This window comes from Genypterus blacodes, unplaced genomic scaffold (genome assembly GCF_046128005.1).
Source record: "Genypterus blacodes isolate CSIRO-AG114 ecotype Tasmania unplaced genomic scaffold, CSIRO-AGI_Gbla_v1 ptg000072l_1, whole genome shotgun sequence".
Classification (NCBI taxonomy): domain Eukaryota; kingdom Metazoa; phylum Chordata; class Actinopteri; order Ophidiiformes; family Ophidiidae; genus Genypterus; species Genypterus blacodes.
Genome location: NW_027466882.1, coordinates 602,733 through 622,100, shown reverse-complemented (window position 1 = coordinate 622,100; position 19,368 = coordinate 602,733). Strand labels below are relative to the sequence as shown.

The 19,368-nt window shown below is 39.2% G+C and overlaps 1 protein-coding gene across 1 annotated transcript in view; it reads left to right on the top strand.

Moving 5' to 3' along the window:
* ptprua (protein tyrosine phosphatase receptor type Ua) overlaps positions 1 to 19,368 on the top strand; it is a 162,008-nt gene that overhangs the window by 80,510 nt on the left and 62,130 nt on the right. The window contains exon 4 of the mRNA XM_076157262.1: positions 12,168 to 12,249. Within this exon, the coding sequence (XP_076013377.1) occupies positions 12,168 to 12,249 (82 nt within the window). The remainder of the gene's footprint in view (positions 1 to 12,167; positions 12,250 to 19,368) is intronic.

Sequence of the window (19,368 nt, the reverse complement as noted above, 5' to 3'; positions counted from 1 at the left end):
CATAAGTGTTTTCAGATCTGTAGAATATTTCCTTCGGTCCATAGAAAGGACAGAATTGTTTCAGTTATGCACAGTGATGGAAAGTAAACCTAGTCTGATTAAACCAGACCAAACTATATAGAGTGTATACAGTATGTATGAGGACACATCCTACAAGTGTTTTCATCTTCAAAACTCTTTTGTTAGCAGTTCAGGCAACTATTTGATTTGGCCACTGACCTTTAGCCATTTTGGTATAGAATCTGGTGATTTTGGTACTGATCTGGGATTTAGTGTTAGATACAAGAAACGGAATAGATATGAAAAGGACATAAAAGCAGGAATTGGAGATATATATGTTTGACTAATGTCATTGCTCAAGGTATGTGTATAATAATAAATAAAATCAAACTTCCAATAACATTTGTCTTAAGAAAAATCAAGGAAACGTATCATTTAAAGAAATGAATTTAAAAATACAAAGGCAGTCACAGCTTGAGCTTATGATAAACTGAGGTGGTGTATGTCATTATATCTGAATGTCGATCTAACACAAACACTTACATTAACAATTAAGATGATCACTCAGTTGCGGATCAACCAGTGAACACCCATGACATGATGGTTACAAGGCAGCTTGATTGATTGCTTACACAAAGCTGAGACGATCAAAATTCTGTGTCGTCGTTCTCCCACAAGAACAACCATCTGCTCCGTCAAGCCTCTCAGCAGCCACCATGTAGCAAATAAGACCAACTATAGGCTCTTAAACCAAACGTTAGAACTTGCTGATGTCGTATACGCTAGCGGCTCAATATCTGTACAGCATCAGTGGGAGTGTGTCCGTTGTTTCTTTATTTATCGATCAATTTACCTGCGTGCTGTATCGTAATCGATAGCGCCGTTTGATAGCTGTATCGTCGGTGCCACGTGATTTGTGTTGTTGTGTAGCTTGTCGGTTTGCGATGACTGGATGCAGAGATGCCTCACCTCATTACGTCCAATAATTTATCCTCTGGTGCTCTCTGTCTTCCCACCCTAAAAACCAGCGTTAATGAGAACGCAATGGCTGGTGTAAGGGATTGTGGGAGCGTGGGGCTGCCGAACAGTCAATTGACCTCAATTCCATATGACCCTCAATGCGGAGGAGCTGGCCGAGTGTTTGCTTCCATAACCTTGGTGCGCTCAGGGCCCCATCTCAATAAATCAAGAGCCAGTTAATGAGATTAGAGGGCTGCGCAGATCAATGAGGACAGCCGGCGCTTTACCATCCTCAGCTCTCCTGTCTTTGGCGAGTCTCACAAACCAGCCGAACTGATTTAAAAAGTGATTTTTGTCTGCGCTCTGTAGTGAAGGAAGAGGAGGAAGCAGGGGAGGGTGCTGTCAGAGGGTAACGGCGATCAGACAAGTCAGCCGTAGCAGGGAGTTTGCTTAGCGCTGCAGTGTTTACCGTTTGGACAGACGTGCATAAGAAATGTAATCTACTATCCGTGTGATGTATGTCCAAGCTGCCTGAGCGATGAGAAGGCAATGTTCTTTAAACTCTCCCTACTGGGCATGTAGACACGGGACAGATTGCTTTATTTGTCCTATAAAACTGGAACATTGGCAGCAGGTAATGAGGCAGGTAAAGCTGTGTAGATGAGTGAGAGGGCTTAAATCGCGCCCGGCCCTAAAGGAACTATGTGTGTTTGTGCTCGTCTACGTGCACGAGGAGTGACAATGTTCAATGTTCCTCTCCCCGTCTTTGCCCCATAATCCTCCCCTCACCTCCCAACGCTATGGATCAAAGCCCAGCACAGGCCCCACAGGGCTCCACTCATGCAATCCCTCCGATAAGGATCACTGTCCACTACTCCCACCCAACACCTTGTCCCCTGCAGGACACAGAGCAGCAGAGAGCGAGAGGGGCCGCCGCTTCTTCTTCAACACCTTCGACTTAACAACACTTATTTACCTGAACAGGCAATTACAGTGTACAGAATTAAAATCAATATTCACATGCTGCTACATTCAGGTCTTTCATATTTGAGGCACATGGCACTGAGTCGCAATATTTAAGATTTATACACTGTTTACACACTGTCCCTATCAGCAGATCTACACGCATGACCAACCAGACTATGACCAGAAAAGTTTCTTAGCTGAAAATGAAATATGCAAGTGTTTCTGGTTTCGTCTTAACTCCTTGACTTTGGCGTTGTCCTCCTTATCTCACTATCTTAATTCCCAGCTCCATCTCACTATTTAGTCCTCTCTCGCGCGTGCTTATCCCTCTTATATCTCTCTCTCCCTTTTTTACTTACCTGTTTTCCCCCCTGATTCATGAAGGGAGTAATGTAGTGGAAAAGAATTAGGCCAAACAATGACTTTTGATAATCACAAAGTTTAATAAAGTTACCACCAATATAATGGAAAACGTTATGTTCAACAGCCAAAAAAACTGTTCAAGTAGTAGTACAACAGTAAGTAAGTAAGTAAACTGAATTTAGGACAATACACACACAAGGGAGTGTGGTTTCCTATTAGTCACACAAACTATGGTTTCTAAACTGTAAGGATTTAGATGCCACAGTTTGGAAAGTGACATAAAAATGTGTCTGGTTTCCTTTTGTTCAATATGGCCCCTGGAATCCCCGGTGTGCGATGTGCAGCATGACTTGACCCAGGAAGACCCCACTTTTCAAAGAGAAACATTAAAAAGCCCAACTGGAGTTGTCGACAAACCGAAATGCTTCTTGGAGAATGTCCTTTAGACAGGTTCAATAGAATCTGAACTTTTTGGTGTCGGCTCAGAAGACTAAAATGAAGATTTTAAAGAAAAGAGCAGCATCAAATGGCGGAGGCTCAGTTATGTTATGGGGTTGCAGAAGATTATCAAGGCATTCTGGAGCAAAACATAGTGCTTAGTGTCAGAAAGCTCTGTCTCAGTCACAGATCAAGGTTCCTCCAACAGGATAATGAACCTGAGAGTGGAACAAACTATCAATTCAAATCTATTTGTATCGCCCAATATCACACAATGACTAAAAGAGCTATAAAGGCCCACAACAACAAACAAAAACAGTTCCTGACCCATTCTAGAGCTCTCTAGGAAGGCAAAGAAAACTTCCAAAATGTTTTCTTTATTGGAATGGTACCAAAACCTTTAGCCACGTTTGCATGTGCTCTTGTGCTCCATTCAGTGGATTTACTTAATGTCTCACTGCATTTCTCCAGCCTGTGGGAAGAAGTTGGCAGCTGCAATTGCATGCCATATATTTATCTGCTTTACTGTCACATTGTCAATATGGATCAATAGTGTTTGCTTCATTCCAACTGAAGAAATCAATTGACATAGCATTTTGCAATTTTTGTTCAACACATTCCTCAAACGATTGCCCGTAGTCGTTAAATTAATCAGTCTTCATCAAGACTGATGGCTTTCAAGCACAGATTGAGAGTTTTACCATTTCTGTGCTGACATAAATACTTCCTGCAGTCCTATAATGAAAAGGGTGAAAATATTAATTACTGTGCAAATCCTGTTTTTACAGCCACCAATCTTGATTTTATGTTTTCACTTGGAGGGCTGTGGCAACATGCTGGTGATGTCGTATGGATTTTTTTGTGCTGCAGGAGGTACATATATTAAAATGCTTTTGTAGTAGATTTTTCTGTCAAATAATTCTACAATTCTACAGCCTAGGTCACCAACAGGCGGACCGCGGCCCGGGTCCGGACCTGCAGCCAAAACAGAAGGCTATGATTGAGTAGTTTTTACAATAATAGTTTAGAGAGGGAAACGCACAGACCAATTACATGCGAGTTAAGCCGTCCCACGTGATAATACTCTAGCTCTATTGATTCTTTTGACCCCGGACACTACAATAGCCGAAGTCAACAAGGCAGGATTGAGCCCAGATAAAATAGTCAAGTTTATGACCGGGGCTCTATTGTATGTTGGAAACACTGAGGCGTTCAGAAAGCCTCACAAGCGCAAATACAAATGGGAAATGCCGCATGAACATTGTCTACATTATCAGGTTTCATCCCGTTAAAGGGGAGTTTTTCCTCGCTGCTGTTACCAAGTGCTTGTTCATGGGGGGATTTTGGACTACTTTAAATGCTCTGCATGAAAAGTGCCTCGAGTGAAAGCCACACGTTATATAATAACATTCTTAGTTCCAAGTTATAGCAAATAAATGTACTTTCAACATTTGATTTGCGAGATAAGTTTTTATTTGTTGATATAGATTCTTTAATGATTTCAATTCAAAACAGTCATTATAAGATACTGCTAATCAAAGTGTCAACCCCTCCGACACACTCGTAATAGGTTATTGGGTCTTCAGGGTTCTTCATCTGGAAACGGGCGTCTGGCCTGAGGTGGGAGTTCGTCTGAAGATTTTGCCTGAGGTGGGAGTGTGTCTGGACCTTGAGCCTGAGGTGGGAGTTCGTCCTGAGATGTAGCCTGAGGTGGGAGTTCGTCGGGAGATTTAGCCTGAGGTGGGAGTTCGTCCCGAGATTTTGCCTGAGATGGGAGGTCGTCCGGAAATGCAGTCCCTGAATTTGGAGTGAGGTGTTTAGAGTTCAAGCGGCTTATGGTTAACAGGAATTTGTTTTGAAATCCATTTTTATTTTTATTTTATTATATAATTTTGTTGATTTCATGAGTTCTTCACACAAACACAAAAACCTCACCCATGCTCGCGATGACAATGCAGAGACCTTGAAAGACAAGACTTTGTATTAGTTTAAAAAGTTGAAGAAAACATTGATTTGATCTGTTGGAAATCTACTGTGCTTTACCTGCAATCAGAATGAACTTGTTCATGTTGATCCTGTGTGGATGAAGGCAAATTCTAGAATGCACAGAATTTGGACAGGAGAACATATTATTTTGTTATATGTTTATTTATTATATATTATATGATTACATCATAGCTCTGCCAAGGAGATAATGCTATCACCGCAATACGTTGGTTTACTTGATTGTTGGCAGGATTACTCTTAAACCTACAAACCAATTGTAGCTAAACTTGGTGGAAGGGTGAACACCTCACACCTTACTAGGTACTGTTACCAATCCACATTCAAGAAAAGAACCAGAATTTGTTGTAATGAATATTTTGTTTTTATCAATTTGATTTGATTGACACCAGAATCAGTGACAATAACAAGTGATGCGATTAAACCGAATGATACACTCATGAAACATATAGTATTACAAAAATAAATAAATCAACCAAATAAATCAACCTAGTATGTCTAGTCTTACAATAACACATTTGAATGAAGTAGTTATTGCTACAGAAATGACCTTAAGCAACATAGTGACTCTTAAGAAAGAAAGCATTAGTGAGAAGATGTAAAGTTTGCAATAATATGTAAACTTGATACTTACAAGTGACCTAAAGGAGATGCATGCAATGTCTAGTGAGGCTGTGGGAAGGTATCTGCCTTTTAAAACAGATGGGGTGGAGCAATGTATGTACATGCCAATGGTAGTTTAAGCTCGTCACAAAAGCAAGATTTTGCACTTGTTTGCAAATGTCAAACAAATTATGTTCCTCTGTCGTCTCCAAAGTCATGGTAATAACGCACATTGTGTGTTGTGGATGACAATCCTAGTCAGAGGTGGCATGTTGTTAATGGAAACTGCATGAAGAAACATTTCCACCTGTGTTGCTGGATGGAGTTTTATAATCAGAAATTTAAAGCATAAACCTGGGTGTGTTGAAAAGATCTGCACAAAATATATTTCATACAAAATATTAAAGATTTCATGGACCCATGGAAATATTAGTGACTTTCAAGTATTGTGAAGTAACCAGTTTTACAGCTCAAATACATTTTTAACAATGGTTCTATTGGGAGTTGTTTGTCCTCAAACAGAATTTATTGCACCTCATTTCAAAACTGTAGAGTTAAAGTGGAATAATTAGTAAAATCAAATTTTTATGCCAGTTTCACCTTCTTCCTAAATTTGTGTTCTAAATCTTGTCAACAAAACAATTCTACATTCTCTCAGCTCAACAGTGCCAGTTCTGTGATGATATAACATTACTGTTGTTTGCTAATTCATACTGTGCATACCTGATGGCACACCTAACACATAGCATATCATTTTGGCAGATTAAATGGTAATTTGCGTAATCACCTGTGTCAAGAGAACACAGGATGTGGGGGATAGAAGAAGTAACGCAACAACATTCTTTAAATGCAGCATATACTGTAATTTGGTTTAATAGCTCTATTGATTCTTTTGACCCAGGACACTACAATAGCCAAAATCAACAAGGCAGGGATGAGCCCAGCTACAATAGTCAAGTTTATGACAGAGCCTCTATTGTATGTTGGAAACACTGAGGCGTTCAGAAAGCCTCAGAAGCGCAAATACAAATGGGAAATGCCGCATGAACATTGTCTACATTATCAGGTTTCATCCCGTTAAAGGGGAGTTTTTCCTCGCTGCTGTTACCAAGTGCTTGTTCATGGGGGGATTTTGGACTACTTTAAATGCTCTGCATGAAAAGTGCCTCGAGTGAAAGCCACACGTTATATAATAACATTCTTAGTTCCAAGTTATAGCAAATAAATGTACTTTCAACATTTGATTTGTGAGATAAGTTTTTATTTGTTGATATAGATTCTTTAATGATTTCAATTCAAAACAGTCATTATAAGATACTGCTAATCTAAGTGTCAACCCCTCCGACACACTCGTAATAGGTTATTGGGTCTTCAGGGTTCTTCATCTGGAAACGGGCGTCTGGCCTGAGGTGGGAGTTCGTCTGAAGATTTTGCCTGAGGTGGGAGTGTGTCTGGACCTTGAGCCTGAGGTGGGAGTTCGTCCTGAGATTTAGCCTGAGGTGGGAGTTCGTCGGGAGATTTAGCCTGAGGTGGGAGTTCGTCCCGAGATTTTGCCTGAGATGGGAGGTCGTCCGGAAATGCAGTCCCTGAATTTGGAGTGAGGTGTTTAGAGTTCAAGCGGCTTATGGTTAACAGGAATTTGTTTTGAAATACATTTTTATTTTTATTTTATTATATAATTTTTGTTGATTTCATGAGTTCTTCACACAAACACAAAAACCTCACCCATGCTCGCGATGACAATGCAGAGACCTTGAAAGACAAGACTTGTATTAGTTTAAAAAGTTGAAGAAATCATTGATTTGATCTGTTGGAAATCTACTGTGCTTTACCTGCAATCAGAATGAACTTGTTCATGTTGATCCTGTGTGGATGAAGGCAAATGCTAGAATGCACAGAATTTGGACAGGAGAACATATTATTTTGTTATATGTATATTTATTATATATCATTTGGTTACATCATAGCTCTGCCAAGGAGGTAATGCTTTCATCGCAATATGTCGGTTTACTTGATTGTCGGCAGGATTACTCTTAAACCTACAAACAAATTGTGGCTAAACTTGGTGGAAGGGTGAACACCTCACACCTCACTAGGTACTGTTACCAATCCACATTCAAGAAAAGAACCAGAATTTGTTGTACTGAATATTTCGTTTTGATCAATTTGATTTGATTGATACCAGAATCAATGACAATAACAAGTGATGCAACTAAACTCAATGATACACTCATTAAACGCATAGTATAACAAAAATAATAAATCAGTCAACCGAATAAATCAACCTAGTATGTCTGGTCCTACAATAACACATTTGAATGAAGTAGTTATTGCTACAGAAATGACCTTAAGCAACATAATGACTTCTTAGAAAGAAAACACAAGTGAGAAGATGTAAAGTTTGCAATAATATGTAAACTTGATACTTACAAGTGACCTGAAGGAGATGCATGCAATGGCTAGTGAGACTGAAGGAGGATATCTGCCTTTTAAAATAGATGAGGTGGAGCAACTGCAGGGTTGATTGGAGAAAATGTGTCTCCTAAATCTCGTCAACAAACACCCTGTGTCAACAGAACACAGGATGTGGGGAATAGAAGAAGTAACGCAACAACATTCTTTAATTGCAGCATACACTGTAATTGAGTTTAATAGCTCTATTGATTCTTTTGACCCCGGACACTACAATAGCCAAAGTCAGCAAGGCAGGATTGAGCCAAGCTACAATAGTCAAGTTTATGTCAGGGCCTCCGTTGTATGTTGGAAACAACTTTCAGAAAGCCTCACAAGCGCAAATACAAATGGGAAATGCCGCATGTACATTGTTTACATTATGAGGTTTCATCCCGTTAAAGGGGAGTTTTTCCTCGCAGCTGCTACCAAGTGCTTGCTCATTGGGGGATGTTGGACTACTTTTCTATGTTCCAGTTTATATCAATAAATGTATTTTCAACATTTGATTTGTTGGATAAGTTTTATTTGTCGATATACATACACGCTTCTTTAATAATTTCAATTCAAAACAATAATTATGACGTACTGCCAACCAAACATGTTGAAACAACTGACATTAACAACAAATGACAATAATTCACATAAACATAGAATTCCTTCTTTATTACAATACTATCAAGATCATATAAATAGATCATATATATAGATATAAAAATCTAGATTAAATACTATTTAAAATACAACAAAAACAATTACTTCTACTGCTGCCTAATTTGTGTTACTGTATTTAAATGGGTGGCATGGTTCAGGAAGAAAGAGAGATCCTCTTCAATTTCTGAACTTGTGTGACAATGAAACAGGTCTCCATTCTTGAAAATGGCACCCTGCCGGTTTCAGTACGCAAAAGGTTGATTCACACACCACAAAAGGCGTATTGTGGCGTTCTAGGGCTTTCTTTAGGGGTTTCTTCCGTGGCCCATTTTGCCACAACAAAAGGCCAGAAGGATAGAGCATGACATCACCTCGAACTGGATGTTCTGAATCTGACAAATCCAACTTTTTCATTGTTTGCTGTAATAGATTTTCCTCCTTCCTTACTTGTGTGAGGAAGGAGAAGACTTTGCTATCAAATATTAAAGATGCTATCGGGTCTCATCATGTCAAACAATATCAGTGTGGCTTTAGCTTCCAAAGCCATCTCACACCTCCATTTCTTCTTCTATACCAGCTTTTCCTAAACTTTCTATGCCTACACTCTGTATCTCACTCTAAACTCACTCTACTCTTTCTTAATGCATTGAGATATTGGTATGATTTGCCACTATATATTGTATAAAGACGAAAGCATTAATCTGTTTTGAGGCATTAACATATTAGTTTCTGTTTGCATGTGCTCTGCTATTCAGTGCCAAGGTTATCCCTCTGTCTGTTACAGTAATGCACAAACACACTTTTCTGTAAGTGAGGGTAGATGCAGAGGAGCTTAATGAAGGGTCAAAGAGCAGAGCTGAGTGAATCGATGGTAGTGGGTGCATCGATGCGTGATGAATTGAAGAGTTAATCGGTCAGACGTCTCTAATGGTCCAACATAAGAATGAAAAATAAAAAAATAAATTAGTGGAAAGAAAACGTTAGTCTGTATCCATCTGCCAAGGCTGTGTGTGCTATTGATTGGCTCAGAGCACTTAAAACTTGATGTGTTGTCAACATTGCAATCTATCGCCCCTAGCCGAATGCTTGGTAACACCGAGAATGGTGAAGAGAAGGACAGCGAGCACCAAATGGCACACTAGAATCCCTTGTTTTTATTAATAGGGACATGAGATCCTTGTTTGTTGCCAGCTTCCGCACAACGTCACTTTTACACAGCAATATTTCTATTGTCGCATGTGTTGTTCGCACATTAAGTGAAACTTTGCAGATTGTATACTTTCTGTTTTGTGTTATTGTCATTACTATCAAGTAGACAGTATATCTAAGGACTTACTAGGTATTAGCAAAGCAGCTGTACAGCACACTCCTTTTTCATATTTGATGACAGAGGAGGTTTAGTTTGACGGAAACACCAATTTTATTATTAATATTATTATCTATTATTATCTATTATGCTTACCTCTGCTTGTATGTCCTTGCTTCTATATTTGGGCTCATGTATGTGCTGTAGGAACATATTTAACTTGATAGAAATTATATAATGTCAGTTGCATCTATTTCCCAAATATGGGGTCAAAAACACAAATCATTTCTCACAAGTAACTGCTTCACTTGCTGTATTTGCGATGAGCTGCACATCGGGCGGCAAACAGGAGCAATTGGCACCTCATTAAGAGGTCATTACCATTGTGAGACTCTTCACACCAACACAAGACAAAGGCCCTGGTGGCGTTCGCTATCTCTCTCTCCTGTATGTCCTTGCCAGCACAATTTGTGTTTTGGCACAGATAGCAAGAGGTAATTTGAGCGGGAAAACATACATATGTGCACACACACTATCAGTAACTGTATGTCTAATGAATACAGATACAGCTGTCACCTTTGCAGCTGTGAATGCAATCCAAACTAAACCTTCAGAGGTTGCCCTGATGCAGTATAAAGTGAGGACTTTTAGAGTAAAACGTTTTGAGCTCCATGAATGTAATTACTAAGAAATCCAGGATGACTTTGTTGCACTCTGGGGGAGGGGGCCCTGCCGATTCACTTTGAGGCTCTGCATGTGCTAGGCTCATTTGGATGAGCCAGCGAATATTAAGGCGGCGTTTAGGGACTCCTGCTGCTGCTGTATGGATTGATTAAGGGGATATCAGGGGAAGACAGGAGTGTTTATTCATATATCGTGCATTGGTTTGATAAGCCTTTTAATGAAGATGGACTATACTAATTCTTATTTTGCATATTAGCCAGTGATGTTTCCTAAAATATTTCCTTAACATTTTTACAAAGCAAAGCAGCGATCTCATGACAGTGATCAGATTGCTGTATGTCATGTTTGCTTTGAGAATGAAACGGCATAAATATTTAATATCCCTCCTCGAAGTAGCTTCAATATATGAATCATGAGCAGCTTGTAGCTTGACAAATCACTCTAAGGTAGCTCCCCCAATACTGAAAATATTTAGGCAGGCTCAGTGTGATAACGTACAATTGCAGACCAAATGCATTGGCGCATTCATAATAGCAGAATTTGTAATATTGGTTTCGGTGGAGATTTGGTGTCTAGTGTCTACCTCTGCTTTTTAAACAACACATTCACAAATGTCTGAAAAACACCCAATACACCACTTTCTATGGTTTTTATCTGAATCCTGCATAGAAATTAGAATTTTCAAAATGAGGTCATTTTCCTGCTACTGATAAAGGTTAAAAGTTAATATTCTCATTCCCAGAGTTCCATAGAAGCTTTGTGATGAAGTGGTGTAATCTATTTTCCCCCTCACTGTGCCTTATTTGCATGTACTTCAACCAATAATGCATTCAACTGGCCATAGAGAATGGTGTTAACTGTGCATTTGCAATTTCCGACCCAGTATAGCTCATCCTCTTTGTCTGACAAGGCTTCCTTGTGGTCCAATAAAGAAGCTATTATACAGGAGAAAATGCTACTCGCTCTGAGTAATAGCACCGTCAGTGGTTTTGAGTGGCAGTGATCCTTATCAGGTCCCAGATGGAAAAATGCATTTTGACTGAGAAATGATTATGTTTATGCATTAGAGATTATTAAGGGGTAGGCATATTAGAAATGGTTTGGGTAATATAGAAATTGGTATTTTTTTATTCTGAAAGGATGATGTCTTCTCTCATCAATCCTTTGAGGGTTTTTCAATGCAGTGATGTGAGGGAAATGTCCACTTCACATTTTCCCTTAATATGTCAGTAGGCCTCACAAGCAGAGACTAGCTGTCAGGGGCTGTTAAAAGTGTAGCATTAAGACCTTTGACCTCCAGTAGATCTGCCGCAGGGAGGCCATTCATTTGTCGATTTGGGACAAAAAAATTATATCAGCTGCAAAACAGTTGCCATAACTTTATTTGGAATAGCTTTATTCCAAATAAAGCTTTATTAACCTCAAAACATAAATTGGTTGAACTGGCCCTGAAATGAAATTGTAATGGTAATGAAATAGCTGCACTTGTAAAATCTCAAATAGCAAATGGTGAACGAAATGAGAGGTATTAACAGATGGAATTAGTTTTTTAATACCACTAAAAAATATGAGCATAATAGTTTTGTTAAATATCATTGCAATCTTGTTCCCATCAGAACAAGGGTGTAAAAACAACTTCAAAAGTTTTGGAGGTAGCTCCAAACTATTTTTCCTTCTCTGCCATTCTCGTTCATTTAAGCTGTAATGTCCTCATTTTATTTATCCATTTTCTCCACAGGTCGTATTCGAAGCGACGGTTTCTGAGGAGAAGCAGGGCTATATTGCTTTGGACGACATTGTGCTGCTCAATTACCCCTGTTGTAAGTACCCTGCTCTGCACTGCTCATAGCCTACCTGCTGACCTTTACTGAGCCCAGAAAAAGTGGTCAGAACAACGGACGCCTTGGTTACAGTTTTTGGCAAGTGATTGAGGACTGAGAGGCAATCTGGCTGACGGGGTTCAGGGGGGGGGGCACATATAACTAGCTACTGGAGGGGTATCAGGGCTGCAATAACACAACAGGAGGCCTCGCTTTTGTCCTGGTAGAATGGCTGACCTTTCCCTCTGATCACTGAGCACCCAGGCGGGTGCTTTAAAAGATAACACAAAGTTACAGTGTAGAGAAGAAGAAGTGTTTGATCATTCTTTGAGAGTTTTTTCTGTACATATTGCTGATACATTAGGGGAGAGGATTCAAGACAAACCACACACAACATGGAACTAGATAGTGAAAGTGTGACCATTTGTTTTATTTTCTTACAATTCAATCTTTTAATAGTGATTGTTATGACCATTTGTTTTGACCATATTGCTATATGCTATAATGACTGTATCTGCATTCTCTCAACTATTCCATGTTAAAATATGGATGTTTAAGGGTAAAATGTCTTAATAAGGCAACAATAATGTGGAGAAATAATGTAGAAATTGCTTTTTCCAGACTGTAATATGTATATCACATACATACATACCACATACTTGCACTTAACCTGCATTGGAAGCAGCCATATATAAATGCAGCACATATATCTTAATCATTTTAATTAGAATTAACAGTAACTTTCTGTAATCATAATAGATAAAGATCAGATACAGAACATGTGGCTAAACTACACTTACTTCACCTAGGTCATGGGTCGGCAACCCGCGGCTCCTGAGCCACATGCGGCTCTTCAGCCCCTCTGCAGTGGCTCCCTGTAGATTTGAAGTTCTGAGCTGACATTGTTTAACACGATTAACAAGTAATTAATAATTATACCGTGATTATCGCTGATTGCAGTGCAGATTGTGAAGCGGCTCTTATGGAAATACATTTAGAAATATTTGTCTTTTTTGGCTCTTTCAGTTAAATAGGTTGCCGACCCCAAATTGCCCAAATAAGGATAAGCACTAGAAACATCTGCTGAGTGTATCATTGTCCTGGCCTCATCCTGTCCTGGCATCCATGATTCCTGTTTTGGTTTTGTCGCTCCCACTTGAAACATTCTGGAGCAATGAGCAGAGTGTGTTCTCACAGGTTTTTTGATGATATTTTAGGACTTGCGTCATTGTTTTCTGTTAAAGCAAATTAAACCAAAGGGAAAATGCAACAAATGTCACTCAATCCAAAATAAACAGAACAGTATATAAATGTGATTTTAAAATGTCATTTATCATCAGTTTACAAATCTGATAAATCTGATAAAGTCGCATAATCATGACAAAGATGAATTAAATACCTTGCCAAGGCTAAATGATTTTGCACTGCAAAATAAATGGAATCATGATGATTATACACTGCATTAGAAATGAAACACTGCTGCAAAACATCAGTTATATGCAGTCCAAATCAATAAATATTGATGTCAGTGTCAGATTTCCGAACCCCATTTTTGTCCAACCCTTCAGATTAATGTACATCTGCACTGACCTTTTCAAAGAACAGTAATGTCATTTTTAGCTGCATAAATGTGGGAAATGTTAATTAATGTTAATGTATGGTATTTCTGAGCTCATGAAATTCAGATGTCTGTTTCTAGCTCTGCTGAAAAAACTCAGGTGGATCTATGTTATAAATCATTGAATCCTCACTGGGAATGAGGAGCTCAAATAACCATTTCTATTTCTAAACTCATCTCAAAAGTTTTACCACTTACCCTTGCTCACCCAATCCTCAGTGGAGCATGTGTTTCCATGGTGATTTCGGATTGGGCTGCCGGATAGTGGCTTGTGGCCCTGCATGTTACTCAGGCTGGGTTTGGCCCTGTGCAGATGGTGATGCTTGAACCCCCACCGTCCTTGTTAAATTAACAGCGTTCCCATCGGGAAACTGTGACAAAGGCTGTTGTGAAATCACATACAGCCTCTCTAAAATGTAAAACCTTTCTGGATCTAAAAAGGAATCAGTCTTATTCTAACATCGGTCCACTTCACCAGGCTGGAGATGCAATATAATGTTCACAACCATATGAAAAACATGAGCTTGAGGTCATTGACTTAACAGCAGCTATTCACAGTCATATACTTACAGATATAGAAATGACAAGTGGCTACAGATAAGTGGTATGTGTATGCAAGAGCACGTAGCATTTTACAACCTGCTGTTGATGATATGCATTCATGCTTACTGGCCATCCAGCAACACACTCGTACAAACTCATACATGCAAACATGTAAGTAAACATTAATGAGCTGGCACACGTTTCCCCACAGGCAGAAAGAGTAATTGTATACCCCCCCCCGAGGAAAAAGCAGATCAAAGGCACCTGCTGTTCAGTTTGTATTCCGCTCATCTGACATTGGTGCTCTTTCCTCTTGAGTTTGTTGTCTTTATTCTGAACACGTGTTTCAGTCAAGACCAATCTCTTTTACATCAACAAGCTCCTCTGAATAAGAAGCAGGATCACTCATTAAAATTGCGACCATTTCAGCCTGCTAGAATTCACTTGTGACTCTAATTAGCTCACCTTTATTTATGTTTGGTTTACCTCTATTAATTAAGACTAGACAGGCAACATGTACAAACCACACATTTTATTTTCTTGAAAACTACTCATCCTCAACAAACTGTATTTAGACTATGACTTGAGAGTAAACGCACTTTGTTTTCGTCACACAAAATACGCAAACTGGCCTCACAACAGTAGTCTGCAGGTCATTACATACTTATGCTCTATTCAGACCTGTATTCAGACCATTATCCCATATTGCTTCCAGCGTATGTTCTGTCCCGATTCAGCTATGTCCCTATCCCATGCGTTTCAATTATCATAAATATATGACATCATCAATTTTGGAACACTCTTTATCCAATTTAAAATACAGTGATCTTTTAATCCTATAGGCTTTATAGGTTGACCTTTCTTTGAAGTTAAAAATTGGACAAGCCCATCCCCTTTGTATTGGGATGTTTGTTTACCTTTCCAGACATAACATTAGAGTTAGGAGGTTTTTGCCTATCCTGTTGAAATTGGTTGCACTTTTATTGTGGGTAGTAACCTCAATGGGTTATGCTCATATTGACCTGCATTGGCTAGACTAGGCTAGAAATGTTGTGTGGTTCAGAAAGCCAGTTCCAGTAGTAGTTTGGGCTGGCAATCTGTGTCTGGAGATTGGCAACAAACCTTGAATACCGATGTCTTTCTCTTTTGTTTGGTGTTGCTGCATTATCGCTCAACATGTTGTCACTGCCATACATGCAATAATGAAGTCACAGTATATAAAACACCTTCAGCTGCAGAGTTTAGATTGACAGTACAAGGCTTTTGTAACAAAAGGCGATCATCCCATCTCCAAAAGTAGAACGGGAGGCAGAGCCTTCAGTTATCAGGATACTCTACTGTGGAACCATCTTCCAGAGTTTTTCTTTTTGATGATGCTTGTAGTAAAGCCGGCCAGGACAGCCCCTAGCTATGCTGCTTCCGGCCTAGACTGCAGGGGGACTTTCCAAAATGCACTGAGCTCCTCTCTTCCCCTCTCTATCTGTGGATATCAACGTCATTGCATCATTACTGCATTTCTCTAACTTTACTTCTTCACTGGAGTTCTCTCTGCTCTCTCATCTCACAGGTTCCTCTTTAGGTTTCTTCCTGTTAATGGGTAGTTTTTCCTCGCCGCTGTTAAATGCTTGCTTTTTCCTCCGTAATTATGAATGTTTAAAGTATGTAGTTTGTTGTTCTCAGGAGAATACAAACGGCTTCAGGTGTGCTCATACATTTCATTACAAACAACTCCATTCGTTCAAACAAAACTGTTGGATGGTTTCTGATCTTAAACACGCTGGGTTTCTCCACCAGAAGAGCAGGGGTGCCCAACATGCGGTCCGTGAAATCTTTCTTTGAACAAAATTTATGTCCAAATAAATATTCAGCTCACACACACACACACACACAAAATGTATTGTTCTTAGGGTTGTTGAAATGAGTAACTGGAAGCAAGTTTATTGTTGTAATTTAATGCTGTTTTATAAAAGGTTTGGATTATAAACCAAAAAAAAGACATTTGAAGAGAAATTGTTTACTCCAGAGTTCATACAGATTCCGTTGGGTCTAGTGTTAATCAATTTGTACATTTTTCTTTTAAATGAAAAACCAAATAAAGTCCTCTTCCCTTAAGTAATGCAAAAGGTTACTGTTGGTATGGTGGTAGGGCTGCTTAGGAGGCACTGGCATCATTTTTGGTGGAATGGTGTAGGATTGTCAAATGGATTGTAAGAATCTAGTTCCAGGCGCAAAGCATTTTTCTGAGCTTGCATGGCTTCAAATTGCCTCTTCTTATTCTCCTGCTGTACCCTCAGCATGTTTTCCAGGGCAGCAGTTTCCTGGGATTGGCAGGTTGCCTCCTCTGTTCAGCCTGGTGCTGCTGTAGCTCATCAGACAAACTAGATCTGGCTTTCCTCTTCCTGGATTGAGACCCAGGAATGACCAGTCAGCGACTTCCATCTGGGCTTTTGCTTCCTGTCGCTGGTTCTTTTGTAGCATCATACCCTTCTGAGTTTGGATGTATCGTCTGGTGCAGTTGGTCCAGTAGGTTAACAGGTTGACAGCATTCAGAACACTGTAAAATGACAATTTGCAACAAAATAGGCCTTTTTGCAGTGGTGCAGTAAGAACAAGATTATTCGTATAAGGCCAAACATTGGTAATCAGGATAACAGATGTAGCTTATACTGTGTTTGTATCATCCAAACAACAACAAACTTTCCCTTTCTTCCACCTGTTTTAGCCTTTATTTTGTCTATAAATCGATTATGTGTATCAAGCATATCCAGCTCGGTAATCTTTTATGATGGTCTGACAACAGACACTCTGGAGAGAAAGAGTGAATCTGTGAATTCTTTTGCCATATTGGCCAAATTTAAGGGTTGCTGTCATCCAAAAACTTAATACAGCAATGCGTCTTCTCCTGAATTCGGAGTGTGTTGTATTAGAATTGTTGCAGTAATGGAATTCATCCATCATTGTTTGTGAGCAGTTCTTGCGAGCTGTTTTTAATTACCATATATCAAAGTACCACTCTTACTTTAAAGCTTGAGACTGAGGAGCCGAATAGACAAACTCCCACAAGTAAGCCGTTGTCATTCCTGCTCATTACTGAAATATATTTGCACTGCAGTGGCACAAATCATAATGTCAGTATGATGGGTAAATGAGAAGATCTGATGTATTGCTTGATCATAGCACAGAAGAGAGCTTTAAATGGCATCCATCTGGCAGTCAAACTAAACCAGAAGTCAGATTCAATAGAATTAACAGGCAGAAAATAGGCATCTAAAGTTCTTTTCACAAAGGACAAGTATTATCTGGAGACCTGTAGTAATGAGGTCACTTGTGATCTCTACCTATGTTCTTAAAATACTTGTGTGTGATTTAGAAATCATCCGTCAAACCAGTGGTGGGACAAAGTGGTTGTTTTGCAAGTCTCCATGCTTGGCACACAAGTCTAATGTTTAGAAAGGCAAGTCACTAGTCAAGCCAAGTTTAAGTCAGAAAAACCTAAAATTATGTTCTAAACAAGTCGTAATGGAATCTATACCAAATGTATTGAAAGGGTAATAATTCATTCTTTAATTATGTGTACTAATTCAGTGAAAAGGATGAGGACAATTATATTTTTGCATACAAATGAATTAAGAATTATTGGTGTATGGAAAATGATTGCATTTGGAAAATATTGACTATCAACACAATGATAGGTGTGAAATCATGTACTGGTCCTTTAAAATCCAATGACAAACAAATGGCGTGTCAAATGACTAAATGTTCATTTGACAGCCAGTTAATCTTACCAATGGCACAATATGGGTTCACTATATGCGCCGACGCATATAACACAACAATACATATATAGTACCTTGTTGGGGATCCCAGATGGTGCACAACAGATTACAGTACACATATTTATCACTGACTGTCTCTCTAAAGGTACTCCACATGAAGATATGGGCAGAGAGTGTGTGACTGACTGTCAAGGGTATCTCATTTGACAAAGCCTATATACTGTGCTTCCAAGTCAATCCGCACATTGCTTCTGAATGCCTTTGTCTTTGTCAACCCACGGAAACTGCTGCATGCAGTGGACTGAAAATGATGCCTGTTTTGCATCTCTCTATAAGCTATTTCAGATCTTTTGGCTTGTATTTTATAGTAATCACGAGCAGTGCTCTTTTGCTGTCATGAATAGAGAGAAAATGGATTTTGATGGGGGTTTAAACGCAATTCAGACTCAAGATTCAGAGGAATCTTAACGCCTGCCGAGTACAGCACGAGATGCTGCAGATGAAACTGTATCTCTTTGATCTTAGGCTAGTGTGTCTCTTTCAAACTGAATGCAAAATGTGCTTGTAGTTGGGAAGGTGCATCCTTCAGAAATGTCAATCTTCATCTTTAATTTATGCTCCTCTTCAGTGTTAGAGTCTCTTTAGCCAAGTTAAATGGAAACTTTGTGCGCCTGTGAATGAGATGATTCCTCTTGGCTCCATTGCAGCTTCATACGTGTTTATGAAGAGACAGTGTCTTGAAACAATGAAGAGCGATGTCACACAAACAGGGTTCATTTACACTACAGGTCTTGACGCTCAATTCCATATTTTTTGCCTGGCTCTGATGTTTCACTGAACTCCTTTCACCCTCCTTTTCAAGCAGCCTATGTCTGACAACCACATTTACAAGGTTTAGACCTGAAACAACAAGGGATTGATTTATCACATGAGACGATAAACCAAATGAGAAGATAAACCGCATGCCGCAATGGAAAAAATGAGACAAATCTCGAAGCTGGAGAAATGTTTAAACAACAAATAAATCATATTTTAAGGCTGATATGTTCAGTGTGACCCATTCTCTGAGCTTTGTTACTTCTAACGTGTTCATAATTCATATCCGATGTGTCTCATGTGAGCAAGAAAAGGGAATTGGGTCACTTGTTTTTTAATCTGTGGAATATATCAATATTCCACAGA